General features: G+C 37.9%; 3 protein-coding genes across 3 annotated transcripts; 2 read left to right on the top strand and 1 right to left on the bottom strand.

Annotated features, from left to right (window-relative positions):
* The first annotated feature begins 409 nt into the window (after positions 1-409).
* Positions 410-15,433, top strand: LOC117372122 (L-fucose kinase). Its single transcript, XM_033967870.2, has 23 exons — positions 410-682; positions 1,487-1,638; positions 2,099-2,149; positions 2,756-2,881; positions 3,366-3,438; positions 3,565-3,662; positions 3,736-3,816; positions 4,215-4,334; positions 4,619-4,790; positions 5,026-5,132; positions 5,612-5,713; positions 6,558-6,731; positions 7,475-7,548; positions 7,862-8,220; positions 8,777-9,017; positions 9,846-10,012; positions 10,487-10,714; positions 11,565-11,708; positions 12,596-12,715; positions 13,246-13,433; positions 13,751-13,850; positions 14,542-14,765; positions 15,330-15,433. Exons 1-23 carry the CDS (start codon positions 598-600, stop codon positions 15,399-15,401), a joined length of 3,258 nt encoding a protein of 1,085 aa, XP_033823761.1. The 5' UTR covers positions 410-597; the 3' UTR covers positions 15,402-15,433.
* Positions 15,434-15,548: 115 nt separating this feature from the next.
* On the bottom strand, positions 15,549-19,590 carry commd9 (COMM domain containing 9). The gene is made up of 6 exons (XM_033967872.2): positions 19,504-19,590; positions 18,757-18,873; positions 18,483-18,622; positions 17,899-17,933; positions 17,710-17,813; positions 15,549-17,268 (listed from the first exon to the last, which is right to left on the bottom strand). The coding sequence occupies exons 1-6, from the start codon at positions 19,555-19,557 to the stop codon at positions 17,134-17,136; spliced, it is 585 nt and encodes a 194-aa protein (XP_033823763.1). The 5' UTR covers positions 19,558-19,590; the 3' UTR covers positions 15,549-17,133.
* A 27-nt stretch (positions 19,591-19,617) lies between these two features.
* LOC117372124 (E3 ubiquitin/ISG15 ligase TRIM25-like) lies at positions 19,618-22,592 on the top strand. Its single transcript, XM_033967871.2, has 2 exons — positions 19,618-19,782; positions 20,726-22,592. The coding sequence occupies exons 1-2, from the start codon at positions 19,618-19,620 to the stop codon at positions 22,448-22,450; spliced, it is 1,890 nt and encodes a 629-aa protein (XP_033823762.2). The 3' UTR covers positions 22,451-22,592.
* The last annotated feature ends 1,027 nt before the right edge of the window (positions 22,593-23,619 follow it).

The raw sequence follows: 23,619 nt of genomic DNA on the forward strand, positions 1-23,619 counted from the left end.
AACTTGAAAAATATAATTTTAAGGGGCTGAACATGACTTTAAATTCTGTTAAAGTCGAGTGGACCTGATTTTGAACCATGAGTCAGGCCCATGTGTAAATTTGAACTGCTAATCCCGCCCCTTTATCGTCTCAGCCAATCAAACTTCAACATTACCGAGAAACAGTGTTTGTCCATTTTGTGCTGTTATTCAACCTTTATGATGAAACACGATGGGTAACCAATGGTCTTGGTTCGTCTAGTATTAAGCAGTTATCCAGTTATCTATGATTTATTGCAAATTAAGTGCAATATTGGCTCAGTTTGTTGACCACCTGAGCAGTTGGGGGCAGCATTACCCGCACTTTTACTGAAGAAGAAGAAAACCCCACTTTGTTTACGGAAGTGAATCAAACAGCAGTGCTTCAGCTTTAGAGTTTCTTTTCCAACTTTTGACACAACACATATTCACTAATAATGCAACAGTTTCGTATAAAGTAGCATCTTAAGTGCCTTGAAACTGGCGTTGATGCATGAATATTATCACGATGTAAGAAAGTTTCTTTGAAGTAGATTTAGTTTGCAGGTTTTGCTTTTCTGTAAAAAGAAAACGTCACAAATGATGAGTCCGCGCAGTGAATTCAGCTGGACTGTGGTGGTGCTCACTTGCCAACACAAAGACAGCGTTTACTCCTTTCAAAAAGGTGAGTTTTATCTTGCCTTTTTTTTTTTCTTTTTTCTTTTTTTTCTATGAAATTAAATCTTGCAGTTGAGGAGAGCAGTGATTTAATATCGTGGTGAAGTTGTTTGTACATTGGACATATTCACTCAGCCGCTCAGCACATCAGCACATGAAATATAATAATATCAATAATATGCTTTATTAAATGACTCAGTTTCATCTGGATTAAGAAAGTATAACATTTTTTGTATTTGTTCAAAGGCTTGTTATTTTTGTTCCTTTCAAGAACATACATTTTACATTTTATAAGAGAGATTTACTAATTAGGCTGTGCAAATTAGTAGATCTACTTGCAGTAAGTAACTTCCAGTTTCTTATAAAATGGACCAGTATGTGCTTCAAACAACATGAGAACATTGTACAACAATATGAAATACACTGTAACTGTGTATTTGTTCATTTGATAAAATGCAGTCAATTGCATTTATCTGGAAAAGCATATAATCCTTTCCTTAATGGCATTCAGATTTGACACACTCAGATTGTTTCCTGAACATATGCTACAATTCTAAATGCCTTACAATTATAAAAAAAAAAAAAAAAAAAAAAACTAGAAAGAAAAACTAAAATATTAAAATTCATGTTGCAGTAAATGTAGAAAAGACAACTTATTAATCATCCTGGGAACAAAATGGAGAAATATATTTTGCTGCACTTGTTGGCCAGCATATTTTTTTCATTCATAAAATATGCTATGCTAATAGTTCACAGATTCATTAAAACCTTTTTGACCAAATTGTATAAATTTATGTTTGCCTTTGTGCAGAGCTTGAGTTGCGGCAGGAGCGTGGGTCCTTGTCTCCTGGAGCTTTGGTTTTGACAGTTCGAGATCGTCAAGAGCCTTTGGGTAGCGGAGGAGCCACTCTCAACGCTCTGCTGGTGGCAGCTGAACATCTGAGTAACAGGGCTGGACACACGGTTAGTAGCACCAATACACTAGGGCTGAACAAGTATGGGGAAATATTTAATTGCTGTTCTTTTAACTAGCATGGTTGTTATAATTGTATTTTAAATTCATTTTTTTCAAATCCAGACTCTGTTCACATCTGTGCACATTTTAGTCAGGTCCATGAGTATACACATTTGAGAGAAGACTGAAATATGAATTGCTAAAATTAAGAAACAGTATTAGTAGGTTGCACGGAATCTGGGAAAGATGTTTTGTCTTTTTTATAGAGGAGTTTATAATGCTTGAATTACTTGCTACTTGTCATGTTCCAAAGAGCAAATTGCAAGGTCTAGACTAGAACTAAAACCAAATTTAACCAGGTCTTAAAAAATAGACATCCTATACCTTTTAAGCCATGGCAAAAAGAGGATGAGGTTAGAGAGAAGGAAGACCAAAGAGAAGATAAATTAAGTGTTTTGTTTGTTTCAGGTGGTGACAGCTGACGTCCTAGATGACGCTCACATTCTCATCCTCCACACGGTCAGTCCAGATTCCATCTGATTTAAAGACCTTCTATGTTTTGTTCCTATGTTTCTCCAGTTTCCAGAACACTCAGTTGGGGTTTCTTTAGTTAAACACAAATAAATTAATAATAATAGTGCATTTGATTTATATATTTGCTATTTGGACACTCAAAACATTGTATTATTCATTCACTCCATTCTGGGTTGTTACTGATGAAAGTGAGGCTACCAATAGCCTTGTTTCCACTGCTTTTCTTTGGAGCTTTGCAAGTGTCTCCACTGTCTAAAGTGAACCATACTGCCCTGTTTGAGAGGTCCGAAGGAAACCCTGAAGGGTACTAGCTCTTAGTGGGGTCTGGTGTCAGACGTGGTCAATGACCAAATGAGATCGTGTCAAGCCCAAGTGGTGGGCCAATGAGCCACTGACACCCTAGATACATTAATTTTTATTTGGGTTACAAATTATACCTTAAATTCAATATGTTATTTGTCTATGTCACATTTTAGCCTATAGGATATTACCAGTCATTAGTAATGTTTATTAAACCATGTTTTAAAGCAGCTCTAGATTTTACATGTACCTTCCTCATCTCACATAAATGTTGTATGATTGTTTCCTCAGGGCAGAGACTTCCCCTGGAGCTCCTGTTGTAGAGCGTTCTGTTGGATCCCACTTGAGGATCCAGACCTGAAAGTTCAGGCTCCAGTCTGCTGCCTGGACCTGCTCCTGGACTATCTCACCAATCAGGTCTGTATGCTTTCATCTTGTCTCATAATATCCAACGTTGTGCTAAAAATACGTAAATAAGCAATGGCCTGTTTTGCACAATTTTTCCAGTATTAGAAGAAAACACAAAGTTTGAGATCTGTCCATAGTCTATAATATAGTTGTCTATAATATATGTGCTATTTTTGCTGACTAAAAGAAACTAAATAGAAAAACAAATGAAATTAAAATAATAATAATTAAATAAACACATATGAATCAGTTATGTCTAAAACCATGACTTAAAATGAATATATTGCTCAAGTACAGACTGATAAAACACTTACACGAAAAGATGGATGAATTTCCTCAGATAGTTACCCAAAAATAATGTATCAGAAACACACAAAATGAGTGTAACAGTAACAGCATTAACCAAGCTATTATTAACAAAACTTAAAAAATATAATAACATAAACACAATTATAAAGTCAATATTTTAATTTCCTATTTTCCTGTTTGTCAGATCTGCCCCGGTTCTCCTCCTGGTGTGTGGGTCTGTAGCACAGATATGATGCTCACACTTCCTCCAGATTTTTGTGCGTTAAACTTTACATTTTGGCATTTTATCACACGCTATTACCATCCTCTGTAAACAATATTAATTAAAGTAAGAAAGGTTACATAGTACACCTTTAAAATGTTTTTCTATGCGTTGTTGTCAGCTCTGTCCTGGGAGGGTTTCTCTGGTGTGCGAGTTTTGGCGTTGCCTGGAAACATGTCGTATGCTGCTAATCATGGGGTCTATCTGGTTGATGAACAGGTAAGTACATCATTTTGGTAGATTTATTAATTTATAACATTTTTAACAGTTCATTCTTTTATTTTCTCTCTAGGGTAATGTTAGAGACATAGTTTACAAAGGAGCGACAGAGCAGATTCAACAAGCTGTGATGTCTGATGGAAATGTGCCTATGGTTTGTAGATTACATCTTTTTTAAACACAAATATATGTATTAAAATGAAAGGAAAGTGGGTCTGGGATTTTAAAATGATTGAACTAAGAAAAAGAGTTTGTGATAGGAACTGATTGGATTAGGAATAAGCACAGTTTATTATAGATGTTTTTAAAAGAAATGATTGGATACTTTCAAAGATAAAGAGAGTAGAGTTGCCAAAATGTGCTGACAAATGTTTCTCACCAAACATTTACTTAAGAAAGGGTGTTGTGCCTGGTCTTTGCTCTCAGTCTCAGTTTCTTCAAAACAGATTCAAGTAAATGTAACTGTGGAGGGTCAGTGAATATATGATACAGAGGAGGGAGTTAATAATAAGTGTAGCTTTTATACACAGCTCATTGTACTGTTGGCTATAGGTTTCTGGTCCAGTGTTCTTCAGTCGGGGGGTTTCGGAGAAGTTGCTGCAGACCCACGTGACTCCTCCTCTGGATGGATGCACCTACCTCGGCCTGGACTCTGGAGCTCCACCACTACAGGTAACATATAACATTTGAATTGGTTTGAGCCCAGTTTAGTCCTTTGCTAGACTTGTTTTGGTCCTGTTCTAGTCCTGGTTTAGTCCTAGTCTAGTTCCTGGTTTAGATCCAGGTTTAGTCCCGGTTTTGATGAAGTGTAAACACAGTGCATTGCCTTATCATGTACCAGGTCTGTATCAGCACTAAACCAGGACTAAATCAGTTCTTAATTTTCTGGTGACACAAAACAGCTCACTAAGGTGAATAAAATAAGTTGAAATCTCCCTCTTGTCCCTCCTCTTCAGATCTCTCTCTTCTTAGACATCTTGAAGTGTCTGTGTTCAGATCAGACCCAGCATCAGTTTGTGAATGAGGAAAGGATCGGCTGCAGCTCTGTGTCTGGACAGCAGGGGGCGCTGGTAAGGAGTGGGCGCACAGAGCTGTGGAAGATACTGAGAGGGACTCCACTCACTTTAGGTAAGGGCAATTTAACATTAGAACAATATTTATAGATAGATTAACACAGTATTCTGATGCAAGAGTCCCAGTGTTTATAGTCTAGACTAATACACACCTACTTAGACCTACTAGAAGGGCTTTTGTCAGTGCAGATCTCAATAAAAAGCAATGGGATTATTTGTAGAAAACCAATTAATACCGCTAATTTGTTTTAAATACAATATTATCAATTAAATAATCAAATTTCTTACAGTTTATGTTCCTGGTGGACAGTATGACTACCTGACTCTCTCTGGGAAAGATCATATGCAGAGGCTGAGCTCCAACTCAACCAACAGGAACACTCTGTCTCACATACAGGTAACAAGAGAATAACAACACCATAATAATACAATTATGATCTTAAAAAAATAGGGCAAGTGTGCTGTATATAATCAAAGACAATATTACAATACTACTGATACAAGCAACCTAAGCTGTTGGGATGAATAATCTAAAAATCTTTATATTCATCCTGCGTTAAAATGTATTTTGTAATGTATTCTATTACATGGTCATCAGAGTAGTGTATTCTGAACTCTTATAATATGTTCACATTAAATTGCATTGTAGTATAGTAAAAAAAGGCAACATAGCATTAATACAGCTTAATGGTTGTTATGCGTGTATTGATCACGAATTATAGAAGGAAAAATGACATATACACTCACCATAAGAGCAGTGTTTTTTACTTTTCTCATTAATACTGCAGTTTCAAACTTAAATAGCGTGATCAAATACCATGAGGTGTTTTAGGAAAATAACTGCATTCTGATTGTGCTTTACTTTTTGTACCGCAGAAAGAGGGTCTCATCAGTGAAGGGGCTTGTGTGATCAACAGTGTTTTGGAGGGAGATATTTCTGTGGGCTCTGGAGCTGTCATTCAACACTGCCATCTACAGGTCAGAAATATAAGTTATAATACACCCTACCTCCAAAGGGCCCATATTACACTATTTTCTGATCTATGTTATAATGTTTCTTCATCAAAAACATGCATGAGATTTTGTTCTGTTTCATTCACACATGTCTGACCCTGTATATTAAAGTTGAGTTCCTTTCTCAACCAGAAAACACTGCTCCACTGTGTTTTTAAACTCCTTACACCTTCACTAGAATCATTTGCATGATTTCAGCCCTGGAATTGCCAATCTCTATTGAACTAAAGGTAAAAGGAGTTGCTAACTTGAAAACTACCACTTCATGACATCACAACGTGGAACAGAGCATTTTGATCTCTGGAGATGTAGACAGATTAATAATAAAGGATTACTTAAACATGCATGAATGAAACAGGTATGTTTTTGAGGAGGTAGTAACCATCTAACATGACTTAAAGCTCAGAAGAATCCATTTTGTGTAATATAGGACCTTTAAAATAGTATTCTCTGAGAAGTTTCACCGCTAAAATATGATATTAAGTTGGCTTATTTGTGTAAAATGTTCATGTGACCAACAAGTCAATACTGCATCTAGTCTCTGAGAGGCTTTAAATGGCATTGTAGTCTATATAGAACTTAATGCTGTTGAGATCAGCAAAATAATACAACCCAAATGGTGATGGTGGCGTTTACGGCAACTCCCAGAATAAGGTGGATAGTCCAGTTAAAGATTGCGATTATACGAGTCATGATTGTTGCAGCCCTTACCTGTATTCACTTTTTGGCTATTTGACCCTCCTCTGACTAAATGACAAAATAATAAATTGTTTTTGTCTAACATCTTTAAAATGTATTTTATTCCCAGGGTCCTGTGAACATCCCGACTGGCTGTTTACTGTCTGGACTGGAGTTGTCCACGTCATCCACTATCAGACATTTGGCGCTTACGTGTGACATCATCATCCAGGGACATCGAATCGTGCTGGGAGAGCTCAAGCTGAATGTTTATACTGTATTTGGCATAAATGATAATTTAGAGGTAAAATTATGTGATATTTTGAATAGAATCATTATAATTATTATGGCATTGTCCACTGTTTCTAGTCATTTTTTGGCAACTTTCATTGAAATTGGGTAAATTTGTAGCTTTCTGGTCAAAAACGTCAAAATTCTTCAAAGTCTGCAGTGGCCTCTGTAATTTCCAGTTGTTGGTGACATCATGAAAGACTGCCCTGATTAAAGGCAGATGTTTCTGATCACAAACGCCTGGCTACAGGGGCGGAGTAGAGCAGGTATATTTCATAGTATGTTCAGATCCCCCCTGCTCTTTTCTTCAATCCACATTCACTGCCCAGTTTGACAGCTCTACTTGAAATGTGGTTGTGGGCGAAGTTTAGGTGTTTAGTTCCACTTTAATATTATTTATTAAAAACTATGGCTGTAACTACCGATTTTTTTGTTAGTCAAACAATTCTTTCTATTGTACATTGAGATTAAATACATTTTCAACCAGATGCAGTTTGATATATGGTGACTGAAGGATTCGAGATAGAGAATAAAGTATATTTGTCATTTTAATTTCATGATGCCACTGTCATTGGTATTAAAAGATCTTTTTGTATTTGAGTCTCTACAATCCAAATATCGATTATGAATATCAAAATACAACTACGAATATTTTTATATTCAACTAACCATGATTATTCATATCAAACATTATAATTACAGTAACCAGTGACCTCTATTTTTCAAGTTTTAAATTTGACTTTACCCCCCTCATAGGTTTCTGTTGAAGCCAGCAGTGCCTTATTCCTAAACCAAAACTGGAATGTCTTCTTCAACCGAACAGGAATACAGTAGGTTACTAATCAAATGAAAGTGTGACATTAAAACAATGTGTTAAAAATACTAGTGCCTTACATATGGTGTTCTCTTCCAATTCAGTCATTTTTGTCTTTAAAAGTGAACTTGCAAAACAACCTCTAATTTAGATTTATCTTTTTGTAGCACACTCAAGTAGAGTACAAAGTATAACAAAAGTATCGTATAGTAGCAATAAACAACAGGCACTATAACTAGATCGTTTTAAACTGTTTGCAGTCATTCAGACTTATTCCTCACTTACCTTATGCATTCTGAGCATCCCACTTATTGTGCCGTGTGTTTTAGGCCGGAGGAGCTGTGGTGTCATGGTGAACAGCGCTGTTTGCTCGGAGCTCGTCTGTTCCCGGTTCTCCGCCCCAGGGCAGGTGTGCTGGGCCTGGAGGGGGGCGTGGCTTGGTTGCTCGGGGGTGGGGCCAATGGACTTCAGAGCTGGAGAGACGCCTGGAGACTCTCACTGAAGGAAGTGATGTCATTGACCCATCAGGAGGCGGAGCTTCACTGGAGAGAAGAGCTTCTGTACCTGTCGGGGCGGAGGAGAGTGAGGGATGCTCTGATTGGTCGGAGTGATGTGTGTTTGCTGCCCTGTTTTAGAGCTGCTGTAATGGGAGGACAGCAGGGGGCGCTGTTGGAGACGCTAGACAACAGTAAGTCGGAAAGTCCAAATATATATAAAACGGCCTTCTTTGTTTGGTTTTGATCTACAATTTTAAAAAGGACTATAAGAAATGAGTTGATGATCAGTCAGCCAAAATTGTATTAATATAATTGAATTTCTTCATTGGACGTGGTCAGCAGATATGACATAGTAGATGTAAATCCATATCCGTTACCTAGCAACAAGGGCCAAAAGGTGTCAAATTTGCACAATAGTTATGATTGGACTAGTAAAAATGAATTAACTTTTTATTGTGATAAATTAAGGTTTAAATTGTGCAAAAACATGTGTTCCTTGTGTGTGAATTTTCCTTATAATTTGGATTTCATTTTTGGCGTTAATGACATAAGTAAAGATATTGCTTTTTAGAATTTTGTGCTATTTCCAATATTTTTTGTACTTTTCTCCTCCACCTTTTTCCATAAACTGCCACTTAACTTATATAAAACTATGATAAATATTTACCACAGGTACAGGATCCCACCAAACCAAATAATAACTAGAAAAACATTCACCGTAAATCCTAAAATAGTGTTTGCCTGCAGTTGCTTGTGGCAGTGGTGCAGAGGTGAGTCTGGAGTGCCCTGGTTCAGAGCTGGGGGTGTCTGCGAGGTGCTTGTCCTGTATCGCTGATGTGCTGGTGGTTATGGCCGGAGGAAAGGGGGGTCTGAGGAGCGGTCCGGCTGCAAACGAGGCCTGGGGGTCTGCATACATCCTACTTGAGGAGGGAGACCTAAGCGGAGGAGTGCGAGCTTTGGCTCAACAGAGAGAGAAGTGGCTTTGCAGGTAGAAAACACAATTATGTCACTGCTACATCTTTGTTTTTTAGATCTCAAATTAGATCCCAACTGTCGCTATTCTTTCTGGGTTCTACATCTGCACCAGGCCATAAATACACGTCTCGCGTTGACTTAAGTTTATATAAAGCCAGACGGCACAGGTTCCAAATGGTGAACCAAGTCAAATTCAATTTCAAGAAATAAGAAAACAGATGAACTTTTAAATCTACTGCTGCAAGTGTCATTTTCATGGGGATGTAAAGCTCCACACCCATAACAAGAAAGAAGGATCAATTCAATACAAAATATTCTCTTTTGAATGGTCAAAAAAGTATTAAAGGAAACTGAAACCCATAAATCACTCAAACCCTCCCCTAAAATGTTGTCAGTTGATGCCTCTCTTACATACTATGCTCTCTACAGTATATTTCTGTATTACTCACCTTTCATATCAGTGACCATAATGTTTGACTGATTGCTTTGAATATAGTCACATATTGTATAATTCAGTTCGTCATACTGTGGTGTATCACTGGTTGTCCACAGACTCTTTCAGGTGGGACTTAATCAGCTCTTGAGTTTGTGGGTTTGCCGAATTTCATCATTCATCAAATTTTTTGCCCAATTTTGGATAATTGCTTGTTTAGAACTACAGTGAAATGATTTATTCCAGTTTTAGACCTGGTCTAGGCCGATATTAGTCCTGGAATAGTCCTGTTATATACTTGATTTAGATCTGGTGGTACTCACAAAGTCAAATCTTTTCTTTGGTGGTACTTGGTGTGAAAAGTCACTGTTCTAGTTCTAATGGTGATTCACATTGCTCCCCCTACAGGCCAGATCTGTTGGTGCGGGCCGCTCGTCATTACGAAGGGGCGGGACAGGTGTTGCTTCGTCAGGCTGTGATGTCATCGCGGAGGTTCATATCTATTGGACGAGGAATGCTCCCGCCCCTGGAGGAGTGGCAGGAGGTGCATTGTCCAGCCAGACTCGATTTGGCCGGTGAGTCTAGGGCCGTATCATATCATGATATATCTTAATATTTAAGGGGAATATATGCATTTTTAAATATAATTATCTGAATAATCTTTATAATATTATAATTAAAGTAACACAAATAAAGTCGCATATCCACAATTTTGTTTGTCTCCACAAAATATCACATCAAATATTGTACTATATCATATGGTAATTATTGCATATTGTAATTATTTTTACCTGATTTTACTTATTGTTGTAGTATTTTGGTGTACACACTCTGTTAAGCACATTGTGATTTTTATGTGATTTTTATCTGTGTGATATACATGAAGTTTACTTACATACTTGTTACATACCTAATATATTATCAGGTCTAATACAACAGGACTTGTTAATTTCAAGAGGAAACCAAAATAAAAACCCAAACTAAACCAGTTTTAGACTAGGAATAAACCATGTCAAAACTAACTCCAGTTGTATCATGTGTATAACCAGGAGGTTGGAGTGACACACCCCCTATTGCATTTGAACACGGCGGCTCTGTGACCAATGTTGCTGTGAAAGTGGATGGTCAGTATCCCATTGGTGCTCGAGCTCGCCGCATCAAAGAACCTCATCTCCTATTGGTCAGTCACTCCGGGGGGCGGGACAGCGCCGTTTCCACAGAGACGCTGTGTGAAAGTCTGAAAGATCTGAAGGATTACTGCCAACCACATGCACCAGGTAGAAAACTGATGCTATTTCATGGTGTTTAAATTAGCTGGAGAAGGCCTGGGAGGTGAAGGCTTCAGTGGTGCCCGTGGTCATCAGAGCACTCAGGGCAGTGACCCCCAAACCGGAGAAGTGGCTACAGCAGATCCCAGGAAAAACATCAGACATTTCAGTCCAGAAAAGTGCAGTACAGGAACAGCAAAGATACTGCACAGAACCCTCAAGCTCCCAGGCCCAAGGCCTATTTCGTAATGAAATCCAGCTAAATGAATTAAATGAACATTAAACTCCAATTGTATTCTATAAACTATTTATTTATTTATTTTAAGTTTCTTATCTATAACAATAAAAAAGCATTGATCTATTTAGTGCATTGATCTATTTTGATCCAACTGTTTAAAGGCCCTGTACCAGAAAATGTCCCAAATATTTGGGCATGATTTGTGTTGCCCCAGTAGAGATTAACTGTATGAACAGCTCTTGATGTCAATATACGTCCACTGAGACATTCTGTTTGTATCTAAATATGAAGTGATGGTAGTTGTTGTTAACTTTACTACACTGCAAAACAATCCAAGAGTTGTGAAAAGCACTTATTAACTCATTACGGCGAATAATGTGGATGCTTGTCATGCAAAAGGTTAGTGAGAAATAACTTTGGACCTCTGCAAACTGTTTAAAAGGAACTAGTTCTGTTTTGACGTTTCAAGACTTTGTCAGCTGCCAGTCACACCCCTGGTCAACATCTCAAACTCTGCCCCTGTTTGAGTCACTTCTTGCAAAAACCTATTTATATATAATTGTATAGATTTGTTTGGCCTATCTGTGATACTCTGTCCTTACATGTTGTCTTCATTCTCAGGTGCTTTGCTGAAGGCTGTATGTGTTTGCAGTGGAGTGGTGTCTCTGTCCTCCCATGATGCTTTGGGGCCACAGTTGTTGCAGCTTTGGGGAGGAGGCATTGAGCTGCACAGTTGGTCCTCTCTGCCCACTGGCTCTGGACTCGGTAAGACACAGGATCATAAAACCACTACATTGTTGAAATTAATAGTGGTTGTTTTGTCGACTATATTATTCTGGGGAAATGTATCATTTTAATTTGGCCCATCCTTCAATTGTCAACTGTCAAAAAATGATGCCATTATTCAACATCGAAGGTAGGATTTTTTTATATATATATTTTTTAAAGCCATTATTGATTAAAATGACAAGTTTGTGGTGCCAATCCCTAAAAATAATGATAGGATTGAACATTTGTAGCCACTAAGTTCTGATATTTCTTTTAAAATAATAAATCTCCCATGGAGTTATACTGGTCACTGGCCTCCATCTAAAACTATGACATCATTTTTTGATAATATTGTAATTTGGCATGAAATATCCAAAAGGTAAATGCACAAATGTTGAGCCTGGTCATTTCTATTATTGACTAGACCCAAGAACTCTGTATTAAACAACAATCTGTATTCTAACATTATTCATTTTAGCTGCCCCCATCTGCATTAAATAATATTGGCCTATAGAATGTTGTGATGTCGTCTGAAACCTCTGAAACCATCTCAATCAAGAGTACTTTCAGCTTTGGGTTGACGTATATATGTATGAAGTACTGGTATATCTCTACCAAGACTGTAAATACTATCCGGTAATATTACAAAATTATAAATAATCTGATACAGAGGTGGATTCAACCTCAAGAGTCTTCTAAATCTGCTTTGCCAGTGGGCACATCAACAGTACGAACTGTGAAGAGCAGAATTTGAACTACCAAAGTTTCTGATAAATTGTTTAATTTTTTTCTCATTTAGTCCTGGCTCAAATCTGTTTAGTTACTCTACTGCTTCAAATATAAAAAATACTGTCTGTATTCACAATAGCATTGTTGTCTTGTAGGAACCAGCAGTATCCTGGCAGGGGCGCTGCTGGCAGCAGTTTACAGGTGCACCGGTCGGACCTATGACACGGACTCTCTGATCCACAATGTTCTGTACCTGGAGCAAATCCTCACCACAGGTTTGTCCCTGGGAAGTTGATGTAGCAGGAACTAAATCTGGTACAGATATTTTTTTTCTTTTGTAAGATAATTAATCTGTACACAGTCCCTCACAAATGAAGCAAGTGACCTTTTACAGAGTTAGGTCACCCTCTACTGGAATTAGAGGTGATTACTTGGAAAAAAAAACCCAACAACTATGGTTAGCACATCTTTCTGCCTGGCTAACAGAAGCATGCTGTTGTAATCAAGGTGGTTTGAGAACAGAAATGCTCCGATTTGTATTTATGGACTTAAAAACAGCACAGGAGACCTCCAGACTTTCATCTGTGAGGTAACAATCCTGGTAAATTCAAAATCACTTTTTTTTTTTTTAATAATTAGACAAAGCAAGGATAAATGCAGGAATGAAGCAAAATGCAACTCCAGATATGTTTTTGATGAGGAAACAATGTTATAACAGTTAAAAGCTCAAAACAGTCAGTTTAGCATATTATAATTTAAATGTCTTTTTTTGGTGCTAAACATTTAGTTTTTGTCTATTTTGCAGGTGGAGGTTGGCAGGACCAGGTTGGGGGTTTGGTGGGTGGGGTTAAATTGGGACAGTCCCAAGCACAGCTCCCCCTTCATGTCAGAGTGCAGAGGCTGAATCTGTCACATGACTTCCTGGTTTCTCTGGAACAGCATCTCCTATTGGTCTACACTGGAAAGACACGGCTCGCTCGTAACTTACTGCAGGTATATTTACAGTTTATTACTATTACTTATTAATATCAGAATTAAGCAAAGGTTTTTAAACAAATTCCCCAAAGTTTATAATGCTATGATAGTCCTGGTTTAGTTCTGATGAAGTCCTGGTTTAGTCTGTGTTTCTAGGTTATCTGTTGGGTTAACCTCCACGTTAGTCATGGATAGGTCCTTCAAATTTGGTTTAGCTCTACTTGTGCTCTCATGTGTCAGATAGTGGCCTGTATTTTTATAGATTATGATGATAAATATATTGTGATTTAATGATAATTTGTTTTATTTTGTTGTATTTATTGTGTATTGTACAGGACGTGGTGCGGAGTTGGTACAGCCGTCTTCCTCACATGGTCCAGAATGCACAGCAGTTAGTGGCCAATGCAGAAGAATGTGCCAAGGCTTGTTTAGCGGGTAAGAACTGTCAATCAATTCACTTATTCCTGATTTTTAGTTAAGGTTCACATATTAGACAGGTTTACTAGTCAACATAGTCTTGATATAACATAGACAGCATATAAAGATGTTATAAGCATTCATTCATTAACTTAACATCCACAACAATTTTGCTGAGTTCCCATGCTCGTTGGGGACAGTTGCAGACTTGGTGTGGTTAATGTGAGGAGCCCTTGCACAATTTTAGTTAAGACCTATATTAGGATTAAACCAAGAATAAACTGAAATCTCTCCCAGGCCCTATTTGAATCCTCTTTAAGCTTAGTAGTACGAGTTTGTCCAATATTCAGCCCACAAGCCGACATAACCCATGCTCCACTTGTCATAAATATACAAAAACTTGATACAAAACTGTACACTACAACTTCACAAACCTGTGTGATGTGCGGTAGTGTCATCAATCATGCACGCTGACAGTGTTGTGATCTGAAGGGAAGAGTGACTTGGCACAGGGAGCAAAGGGAGGTGGAGAACTGAAACCTTATGAAACCTAACTAACATTTTAATACAACTGTTTTGGGGCAAATATAGCATTTTCAAAACAATATATGGTGAAATGGTGATCTAAATATGTTATATGTTAGCAGTTTATACTCCATAGACGTGTAATAATCCCTTTTTAAACACTAAATCTTTCCTCTCCCTTCAGGCTCCCTCTCTGGTCTGGGTGCGTGCTTGGGCCGGTCGTGGCAGCAGAAGAAGGTAATGGCTCCGGGCTGTGAACCGGCCTCTGTGCGTCTGATGATGGAGGCTCTAAGGCCCCTAGTGCTAGGACAGAGTCTAGCTGGAGCAGGAGGAGGGGGCTTCCTGTACATTCTGACCAAACTGCCCCAACAAAGAGAAGAGGTCATAAATGCACTCAACAGTACATCGGTATGTGCCAGTGATAAAGTGTAAATGGAACTTCACTGGTGGAGGTTACCCCCCCCGTCTTGCATGATATATTCAATAGTGTTTTTTCCTTAAAATACCTTGAAAAATACCTTGCATTCTTCCAGTGAGCAGTGTCACCGCTACACAGATCTGACCTTTAACTTAACCTGGTGACAGCACCAGATTGTTTCCATGACCGTGTTTAATGCCCATCTGTGGAACCTTCCACGTAAATAAGATCTTCATGAGAAAAGAAGGTGGCAGACCCTCCACCAGAGAACTTACATTGCATTACAACTACTTACTTTAAATTAACTTTTAATTTGTTTTGCTGTTTTGTAAACCAGAAGGAGAGGATGTTACAGCTATTATTATTTATTTTATCAATTAAAGTATTTACAAAGCACTATATTTTAATCTGGTTTTGGTAAAAAAAAAAAAAAAAAAAATGCATGTAATTTTGGTATCTAAATCTAGTTTTTCAAATATATAAATTACATTGCATTATGGCCATATAAATTTGAATTGTTTTGAATAAAACCACACTAAAATTGTGTGTTTTAGGGCCTGGGAGATTTCAGCGTTCACTCTGTGGAACTGGACATGGAGGGGATCACAGTGGTGCCTTCAACGTGACCAACAATATTCAACTAAGACTTTAAACAAATCAAGTAACAGAATTTAAAGTGCATTTGACAGATTTATATATATATATTTTAAATTATTACTTAGTTTGATGGGACAGTACCTGAGGTAAATGGTCATCATAGTTTCACATCAGTTAAGAGGCAGTTTGTGAAAAAAAGTACAAAACAAAAACTTGGAAAATACAGGAAGTAGCAGTGAGTTCTGAAACAGAATCCCTCTCCCTGTGTCCTCAAATGTCATCAATCCCATCAAAAATGCAGAGACAATTTACACACAAGGAAGGCATTTTTTCTGACAGGTTAAACCTTGATTTTAGCAACAAAAAGGTGTTATAATTTATCTTTATTTGTCAAGTCATAAATATTGCAATTCAGACAGGTTTTGGCCCTTGTTAACAGAACAGAAGTATGTCATATCTGCTGCCCGTATCTAACCAGGAAGTAAAATTCTAAATTTAACTAAAATTACAAAACTAGAAAAAACTAAGATTTTTTGTAAAATCTTAAATCTAATGACGTTAACTATGTTTTAGAGAAGTAAATACTCTAATTTGCACTTTAAGTAACGAATCAGTCAATCAACCAGAAAGGAGTAATCGATTTGAGCCGACTGGTTTAGGCCCCCTTGTGGGTTGGATTTATAATAACTCTCACTGACATTGTGAAATCTGTAATTGCTCGCTAATGCAATCGATAACTGCCACAAATGGTTAAACTAGGGATGAATGACTTGAGGAAAAAAAAAAATCTACATTTCTGTATATTTAGATTTGGAAAATATGAGATTTGTTTATTTGTATTCAGTCCACAGTGAAATTGTAAATGTGAGTGCTTTAACATTTAAAAGAAGAGGAGTACAATTATAGTGTCATATTTACAGATAGATTTGTTGTCTTAACTACATAGGCTTTTATACATAAGATCCAATGGAGATATTTTGTTATTTAGGTTACTTCTTACTTAAATAACAGTGATGTTCAAAATTTTGATTCAATATTACAGTAATCTAATCAATTTAGCAGCCCTACTAGCTATGCAATCTAAGATGGCTGTAATAGCTTGAGTAAAACAATTTGAATTTACTTTACTCTGTAAATGTAACTGATGGTACTAAAAAACTTTATACTGTTTAATATGCTATAGACTCATTTAAATGCATTACAACTTTGTGCCATAGTACTACATTTAAAGTTGCATAACGCAGGCAAATATGATACATCTGACCAATGTTTTTTGTATTATGTATTTAATTTTAAGACCAATGATGGCACTACTATTGTTAATAATATGTGCATACATTTTTAAATTTAGATTTTTGCTTCAAAAATTTGAACTAAATGAAGGATTGCCTCATTCATGCGTTATGTTTTATAATGTGAATAAACTGACTGCACTTGTTTTGTAGTAACATATTACTTAATTAATAAACCCTTAATTAGAAAATGGAGGTTTAATGGCTCAGTCAGCCCAAAGGCAGCTGTGGCTACAAAAGTAAACAACCACTAGGTGTGTAATGAATGCATAAAAATGTAAAACCACTCTTGGCACCTCGCAAAGTGCTATACAAGACTAATGCATTTCACTTTTTATGTTGCTTGTCTTTGTACTTGAAAATTAAATCATTGTTTGGTCCTTTTCTATACAAATATTGGGAAACATAATGAAATCGATCCAACAGGATCCTTAGGAACCTTAAATGTTCAAAATTTTGTGAATTGTCCTTATTTCCCGGCAACCACAGACAGCTGATCCCGGATACGACCGAGTCCATCCAACATCGTGTCCAGAGACTCTCGACTGAGTTCCATCGTCACCGTGGAGACTGCCTCATCATGACGGCAACGCGTGTCCTCCATCTGAAAAATACAAATAAGAGGGATGAAATACTAACCTTTTTTTTGAGCACTTAGTTATAGGCCATAACATATGTAGATTATGATTTCGCATTTTGTAAACTGGAATATTGATTTAAAAAGAGTTATTATTAGAAATGGGATTTCTGTAAAACTGCAAGACTGAAATGGGATTTAACTGTAGCAAGCAGCTTTTTAAAATAAAATCATGTTAACATGAAGTACAGATCTGTGGGTGGAGGTAGGTCAAAAATGAAATTTTATGAGCTCTCAAACTTCCAATACAGAATAATACAAGATTATGCAAACATGCATGAATCAATCAAAATTACAACTTTGTGCGCAACTTGATGAGGGGGAAACTACTGCCATATGGGTTAAAGTTCATAAACATTGATTTAGCATGATATTTCTATAAACTATGTGAGTGAGTTGTCTTCTAACCTTAAGCTGCAGGAGGCAGGTGGGGACGGCCATTCGACTGACCGACTCAGAGCTGGTAACGAGGTCCACTCTCCAGTCCATCTCCTTCAACTGCGGCAGTGAGACTAAACAACACATGCACTAAATATTTTTAAACCAAGTATATAACTGAGTTCACACTAATCTGAGTTTGTTCTTAGTTCTACTCACTCTGATTACTGAGGGCTTCTGTTCTCCAGGTTGCACTAAAACAAATGGGGATTGATAAGTTTTATGTCACACAGAAGAATATTTCAAGCAAAGCAATAATCTCTGTGGAGACAAGCAGGTGCTGTGCCCTCCCCCAGGCCTAGTTACAAATCAAGTCTGTGGAGCCGCAAATACAACAGTAAGGAGCCAACTGCATAAAAAACTCAAATTTATATTTGTGACTAAAAAAATAAGCAATATGGCTATTGTTTATTTGTTTATTTAAGGATCCCAATTAGTCTCTACAAGTGCAAAGACTAGTCTTCTCTGTTCAAGGCTGTAATGCTGGACTGAGGAACAATAATAGACAAACATTCACCCATCCATCTATCTGTCCAAGTACCACCAGATCTAAACCAGGCTGATATTAGACCTATTCTTACCTAGGCCTAAACCAGGTCTAAAAGTGGACTATGTCTTTGTTAATGTAGTTATTTACTATTAGAAATTATCCAAAGTAGGACAAAGTGGATAAAATATAAATTTGTGGACAATGTGGGCAGCAGATGAGAGAAGGACCCATGGTTTATAGTTCTTATACAGACCTGTTTTCCAGCAGGATTTTGGTGATGAGGTTTTTAAGGCTTGAGTGAAACGATTCAGGAAAAAGAGCCAGGATCTGCTCCGGAGACGTGAGGTTATGGAATACGACGTGACGAGAGAGTGTGTGCAGAGACTCGACCAGCTGCAGCAAGAAAAATAAACAGGTGTGCAATAAAACTACAGAGGCATGTTTTGATGAACAGTCACTTCATTTGTCAGTAGTTTGCAGTATATTGTAATGTCTTATCAAACATTTTAATTTGTGTTTTATGTTACCTGAGCAGCCTGGGAGGGGGAGATGTTGAATTTAGCAGCTGTGTTTTCAGTGAAGATTCGACTTGGACCTTGGTGACTCTGGACACACACTTCTCTCACTGCATCTTTAGACGGCGCCTTCAAGAGACAACAAAGTTAAACTAATTCATAAAAGATGCGTGCATTTAGCCTCTCGTGTGTATACTAGCAGGTTTCTCCCATCAACAGACTCTGGGCCAACCTGTCTCCTGATATTTCTCTGTATTTTTATACAGTAAAGTATTGGAGAGGTGTGTATTCTGGATCACAGGCAAACAAAAGGTGAGAAATCAAACTGAAAATGAGAAAAAAAAAAGTATATTATCAGATGAAAACCAACTAAAATGTCAAAAAATCGCATAAAAACTACAAACAGAATAGAAACTTGAGCTGTAGTGTTTCTCACAAGGGTTTAAAGTAATATTTATGCATATCATTTTACAGTGTATTTTCAGCACATTTGTGATGGACTGCCATAATACCGTATGAATATAATATTTAGGGATGACAAAACCACAAAAGACACATGTCAATATCATCGATATCATGATCACGTTTACTTGTATTTGTTCATTTGTATTTTTCGTGCCACATTTCTCTTCTTTGCTCTTACTCCGACACAGCCTTATTTCACGATGTCAGTGTCGGTTTCATTTCGCTATACTAAGACATATATGCCGTATTATTTCGATTTATAAATTGTAAAAAATATCAAATGAATAAAAATACCTTTAGAAGAAGTTGTAAATTGGAGAAATGTTCCGCGGTGACGACGGTCGCCATGATGGAAAAGACACGTGATTATTCTCCGAAGCCACGTGACCAAATACAGCGCAAGTGTTCATGGGGAATGGAGTCTTAACCCTGGTGGATGCCTTGAACGGGATCGCCAAAACATCTCGAGGCTATATTTATATGCTGGCAGACGTGTGGTTTGGTCCAAGTGTTGAGCCTCTTGTGTTCTGTAACTTCAGTGGAACTGGTCCAAGTGTGGGACACATCTGGACTGTAGGACTTCTAACCCTAACTTGTGTTTTGACCAGAATAATACAGGAATAGTCTATCCATACTTCAGGTTACACTGGTTTCATTGGTCTGTCCATGCAGACTTTAACCTAGAGAGGTATTTGTGACATTTCTATGTTACCTGTGAATGAAATGATGCTTTTATTTTTATCATTAATTAATTGTGTGTTTATATTGTATATGTTACAGACTAACCAGGTCTGACGAAGTCTGTTTAAACAAGTCGTAAAATAATCAAGTCGTAAAGTGATTGAACTAAGTTAAAAAGTTGAAGGGTCAACAGATGAGTAACCTAAGATGACAGAAAGGCCGTGTGAATGTGGGGAGGGGACTGGGATGTTGTTCTATTGACAGTTGAAAAGCCTGGTTTGAGGAGGACACGGTGGAGGAGGAAGAGCAGACTTCATGGAAGCACGTCCGTGTGTTTTTCTTCTGTGCTCCTTCCCTCTGATCTCCTCTGATCAGAGTAAATAGGTTTTGAGTCTTTATTGGTAAAACAGCGCGTCGAGAACAGTTTTCTGGACATTAACCTTGTATCATCTCAAAATGAGGTTTGAATGTGCTGATGATTGTAATGTACGAAGGCACGATTGTTCCAAAAAGTTTGAATGTGTAAATGTTGATTTGTACACTGATAAATAAATAAAAATATTTGTTTACACTTATAAATTTCATTTTTCATTTACAAATGTCATTTTACACTTTTTTTTTTTTTTTTACTACAACTTTGTAAGTACAAATCTGAAAATTACGCTTTCACAAGTTTTGAGATATTCGTTGTGCCGAGTTTGTCTCAAAACGTCCGGAATAAGGTGAATCGCCTACTTTAATTATCAGACTATTTTCTGACCTCCCCATCTTCCAAATTCCTCTTCAGAGGGTGTGGCTTATGGGACTCTACACTTTGCTAGTTTCTCTTTGTCAGAAAAGAAACGGCGCCATTATCAAAGGAGAAATGGCAGAGACAGTACTCAAAAAGGAGGACTTAACATGTCCCATCTGTTTGGAATTACTGAAGAATCCGGTGACTATTCCCTGTGGACACAGCTTCTGTAAGGACTGCATTAAAAACTGCTGGCCTCCAGAACGGGATAGGTACCAATGTCCACAGTGCCGAAAGAGGCACAGAACTAAGAGTGGCTTGAATAAAAATGTCATATTGGCTGACTTAGTGGAGCAGCTGAAGAAGACGCCTGCTGACCACTGTGCCGGGCCTCAGGACGTGGCCTGTGATGTGTGTCCAGAAGAGAAGAAGCTGAAGGCACACAGGTCCTGTCTACAATGTATGGTCTCTTATTGTGAGGTGCACCTCCAGCCTCATCACAATGTAGCAGTGCTGCAGACACACCAGCTGGTGGCGCCCTCCCACAAACTCCAGGAGAACATCTGCAAGGAGCACAACAAAGTGATGGAGTTATTCTGCCGCACAGACCAGCAGCTCCTCTGCTGCCTCTGCTCTGTGCAACAGCACAAGGGCCATGACACAGTGTCCTCTGCAGCAGAGAGAGCACAGAGGCAGGCAGAGCAGGAGGCCAAGAAGGACCTGCTCCTCCAGATCCTCCAAGATAAAGACACAGACCTCCAGAGTCTCCAACAGGAGGCCCAGGACATCAGGAGCTCTGTCCAGAGAGCAGTGCAGCGCAGTGGGGACATGTTCAGAGAGATAGTCCTTCTCTTGGAGAGAAGATGCTCTGAAGTGGAGCAGCTGATTCTGTCTGAGGAGAAAACTCAACTGAGCCGAGTCCAAGAGCTCCAGGACCAACTGCAGCAGGAGGTCACAGAGGTGAGGAGAAGCCTCTCTGAGCTGGAGGAACTGTCCAACAACCCGGATCACAACCAGTTTATCCTGCACTGCCTCTCACTGTCCACTGAGAGGACAGAGAGGACAGGGACCAGGGTCCTGACAGGAGATCGCTGCAACTTTGAGAAAATACCCAGATTTGTGATAGCACTCACAGAGAAACTGCAGCTTGTCTTAAATCGATTTAAATCAGCAGGATCTGAAGAAGCCTCTAGCTCAGTGCCTCCATCTATGCCCGCCAGCAGGCAGGACTTTTTTTTGCATTTTGGACAACTAATTGAAATGGACACAAAAACAGCAAATACTCAGCTGTATCTGTCAAACAGAAACAGGACAGTAAAATTTGTGAGGGAATCAGTGAAGTACCAGGATCATCCAGAGCGATTCACATACTGGGGTCAGGTCATGAGCAAACGTGGGATGATTGGCCGCTCTTACTGGGAGGTGGATGCGAGTAAGGCAAAGCGGGTCAGTGTAGCCGTTGCATACAAAGATATCAAGAGAGAAGGAAATGCTACTAGATGTGCATTTGGATGGAATGAAAAGTCCTGGGCCTTAGAGTGGGATAACACTAAATATACATTTTGTCATAACTCGGTCCAGACAAACATCACAGGTCCAGTGTCGTCTATAATTGGGGTTTACCTGGACCACTGTGCAGGGACTCTCTGCTTTTACAGTGTGTCTAAAACATACAGTGTATGGTCTGATAACCCTATGACTCTGCTCCACAAAGTCCAGACCACCTTCACTCAACCTCTGTATGCTGGAGTAAGGCTTTACAGTGCTGGAGATGCAGTACTTATAAATCCTGTGGGATTACTTATGTCAGACTCAGAATCAGACTAAAATTTATTGCATTGTGAACAAAAAATAATAATAATGTAATAAGAGGCATGCATAGTAAAACAGAGATAGATATTTTGGGTGAATATTTGCACTTTTTAGCCTTGGGAATTCAATCTTTCACAAAGACTGGTGTTTAGTTTAAGCCAACCAGAATACACATAAAGCTTTAGTTGAACACTGTTGGAGCTATTCATCTTGATTTATTTACGTTTACTTAAAATATAGGCTATTTTTGGCAATTAAGCTTGTATAGATATTTTTTGCCAAAGTAAAGTTTTGGTTATTGTCTTTATTTTGCATAGATGAATTATTCATTGTTTATATTACTTCTGCTAACTTAATATGCTAATTGTTTAGTTTACTGTTTCTATTGTCATAGGGTTTATTTGCATTTAAAAAGGTGAAGGTGGAAGGATGCAGGGTTGTTTTGTTTTTTTATTGGCTTAATGGAGAGGCTGCAGAGGAAAATGTACCTGTAAGTTTAGTACAAATGTGTGAATAAACCAGCTCAGAAGTGTTTTTGGACATTTGTTTATTTTTTATTTCTAAAACCTTACCTACACAATGCCTCAGTGGCCTTGTGATTTGTTTGGTTTAAGTTAGTTTAAGTTACTTTCTCAGGATAAATCGTCACTACACTCAGAAATAAGACGTCATGTACACAGAATACAATACAGTCCTTTGAACAACATTCTTTTATCCTGTCCCACATTTCCTTTAAACATTGTACTGTGAGTTACAGAGAGTCACATTTTGGTATTTATACTTCAGTGTGTTTTACTGTGTTTTATTTTTTAAAATCTACTTTTATCCTTGATGCTTTGGCTTTTTTAAATGTACATGATAAATACATTTGACTTGATTTTGATTTAAAGTCACAGCATGTGACAAAAATATGCTAAAATGAAAGCAATTTTCTTTTTTCTTCTATTTTTTTTTTGTTTTGTTTGTTTTTAATGCACTGAAAAACATGCGTCTTTACTGTGAGTGGGCTTGCATCTCCATCTGAAATGTGCTTTTAACTTTCCATTTCCTTTGATGTCATGCAGGTGACGTGCCACCTCCCAGTGTGCAGTGTTAACAGCAGATTCTCAACTCCACAGAGCGCGAGATAAACATTCTTAATAAACAGACAACACTCCCACTAACAGTGAGTCACCTCTGAACTT

This window comes from Periophthalmus magnuspinnatus, chromosome 6 (assembly GCF_009829125.3).
Source record: "Periophthalmus magnuspinnatus isolate fPerMag1 chromosome 6, fPerMag1.2.pri, whole genome shotgun sequence".
In the NCBI taxonomy this organism is placed as follows: domain Eukaryota; kingdom Metazoa; phylum Chordata; class Actinopteri; order Gobiiformes; family Gobiidae; genus Periophthalmus; species Periophthalmus magnuspinnatus.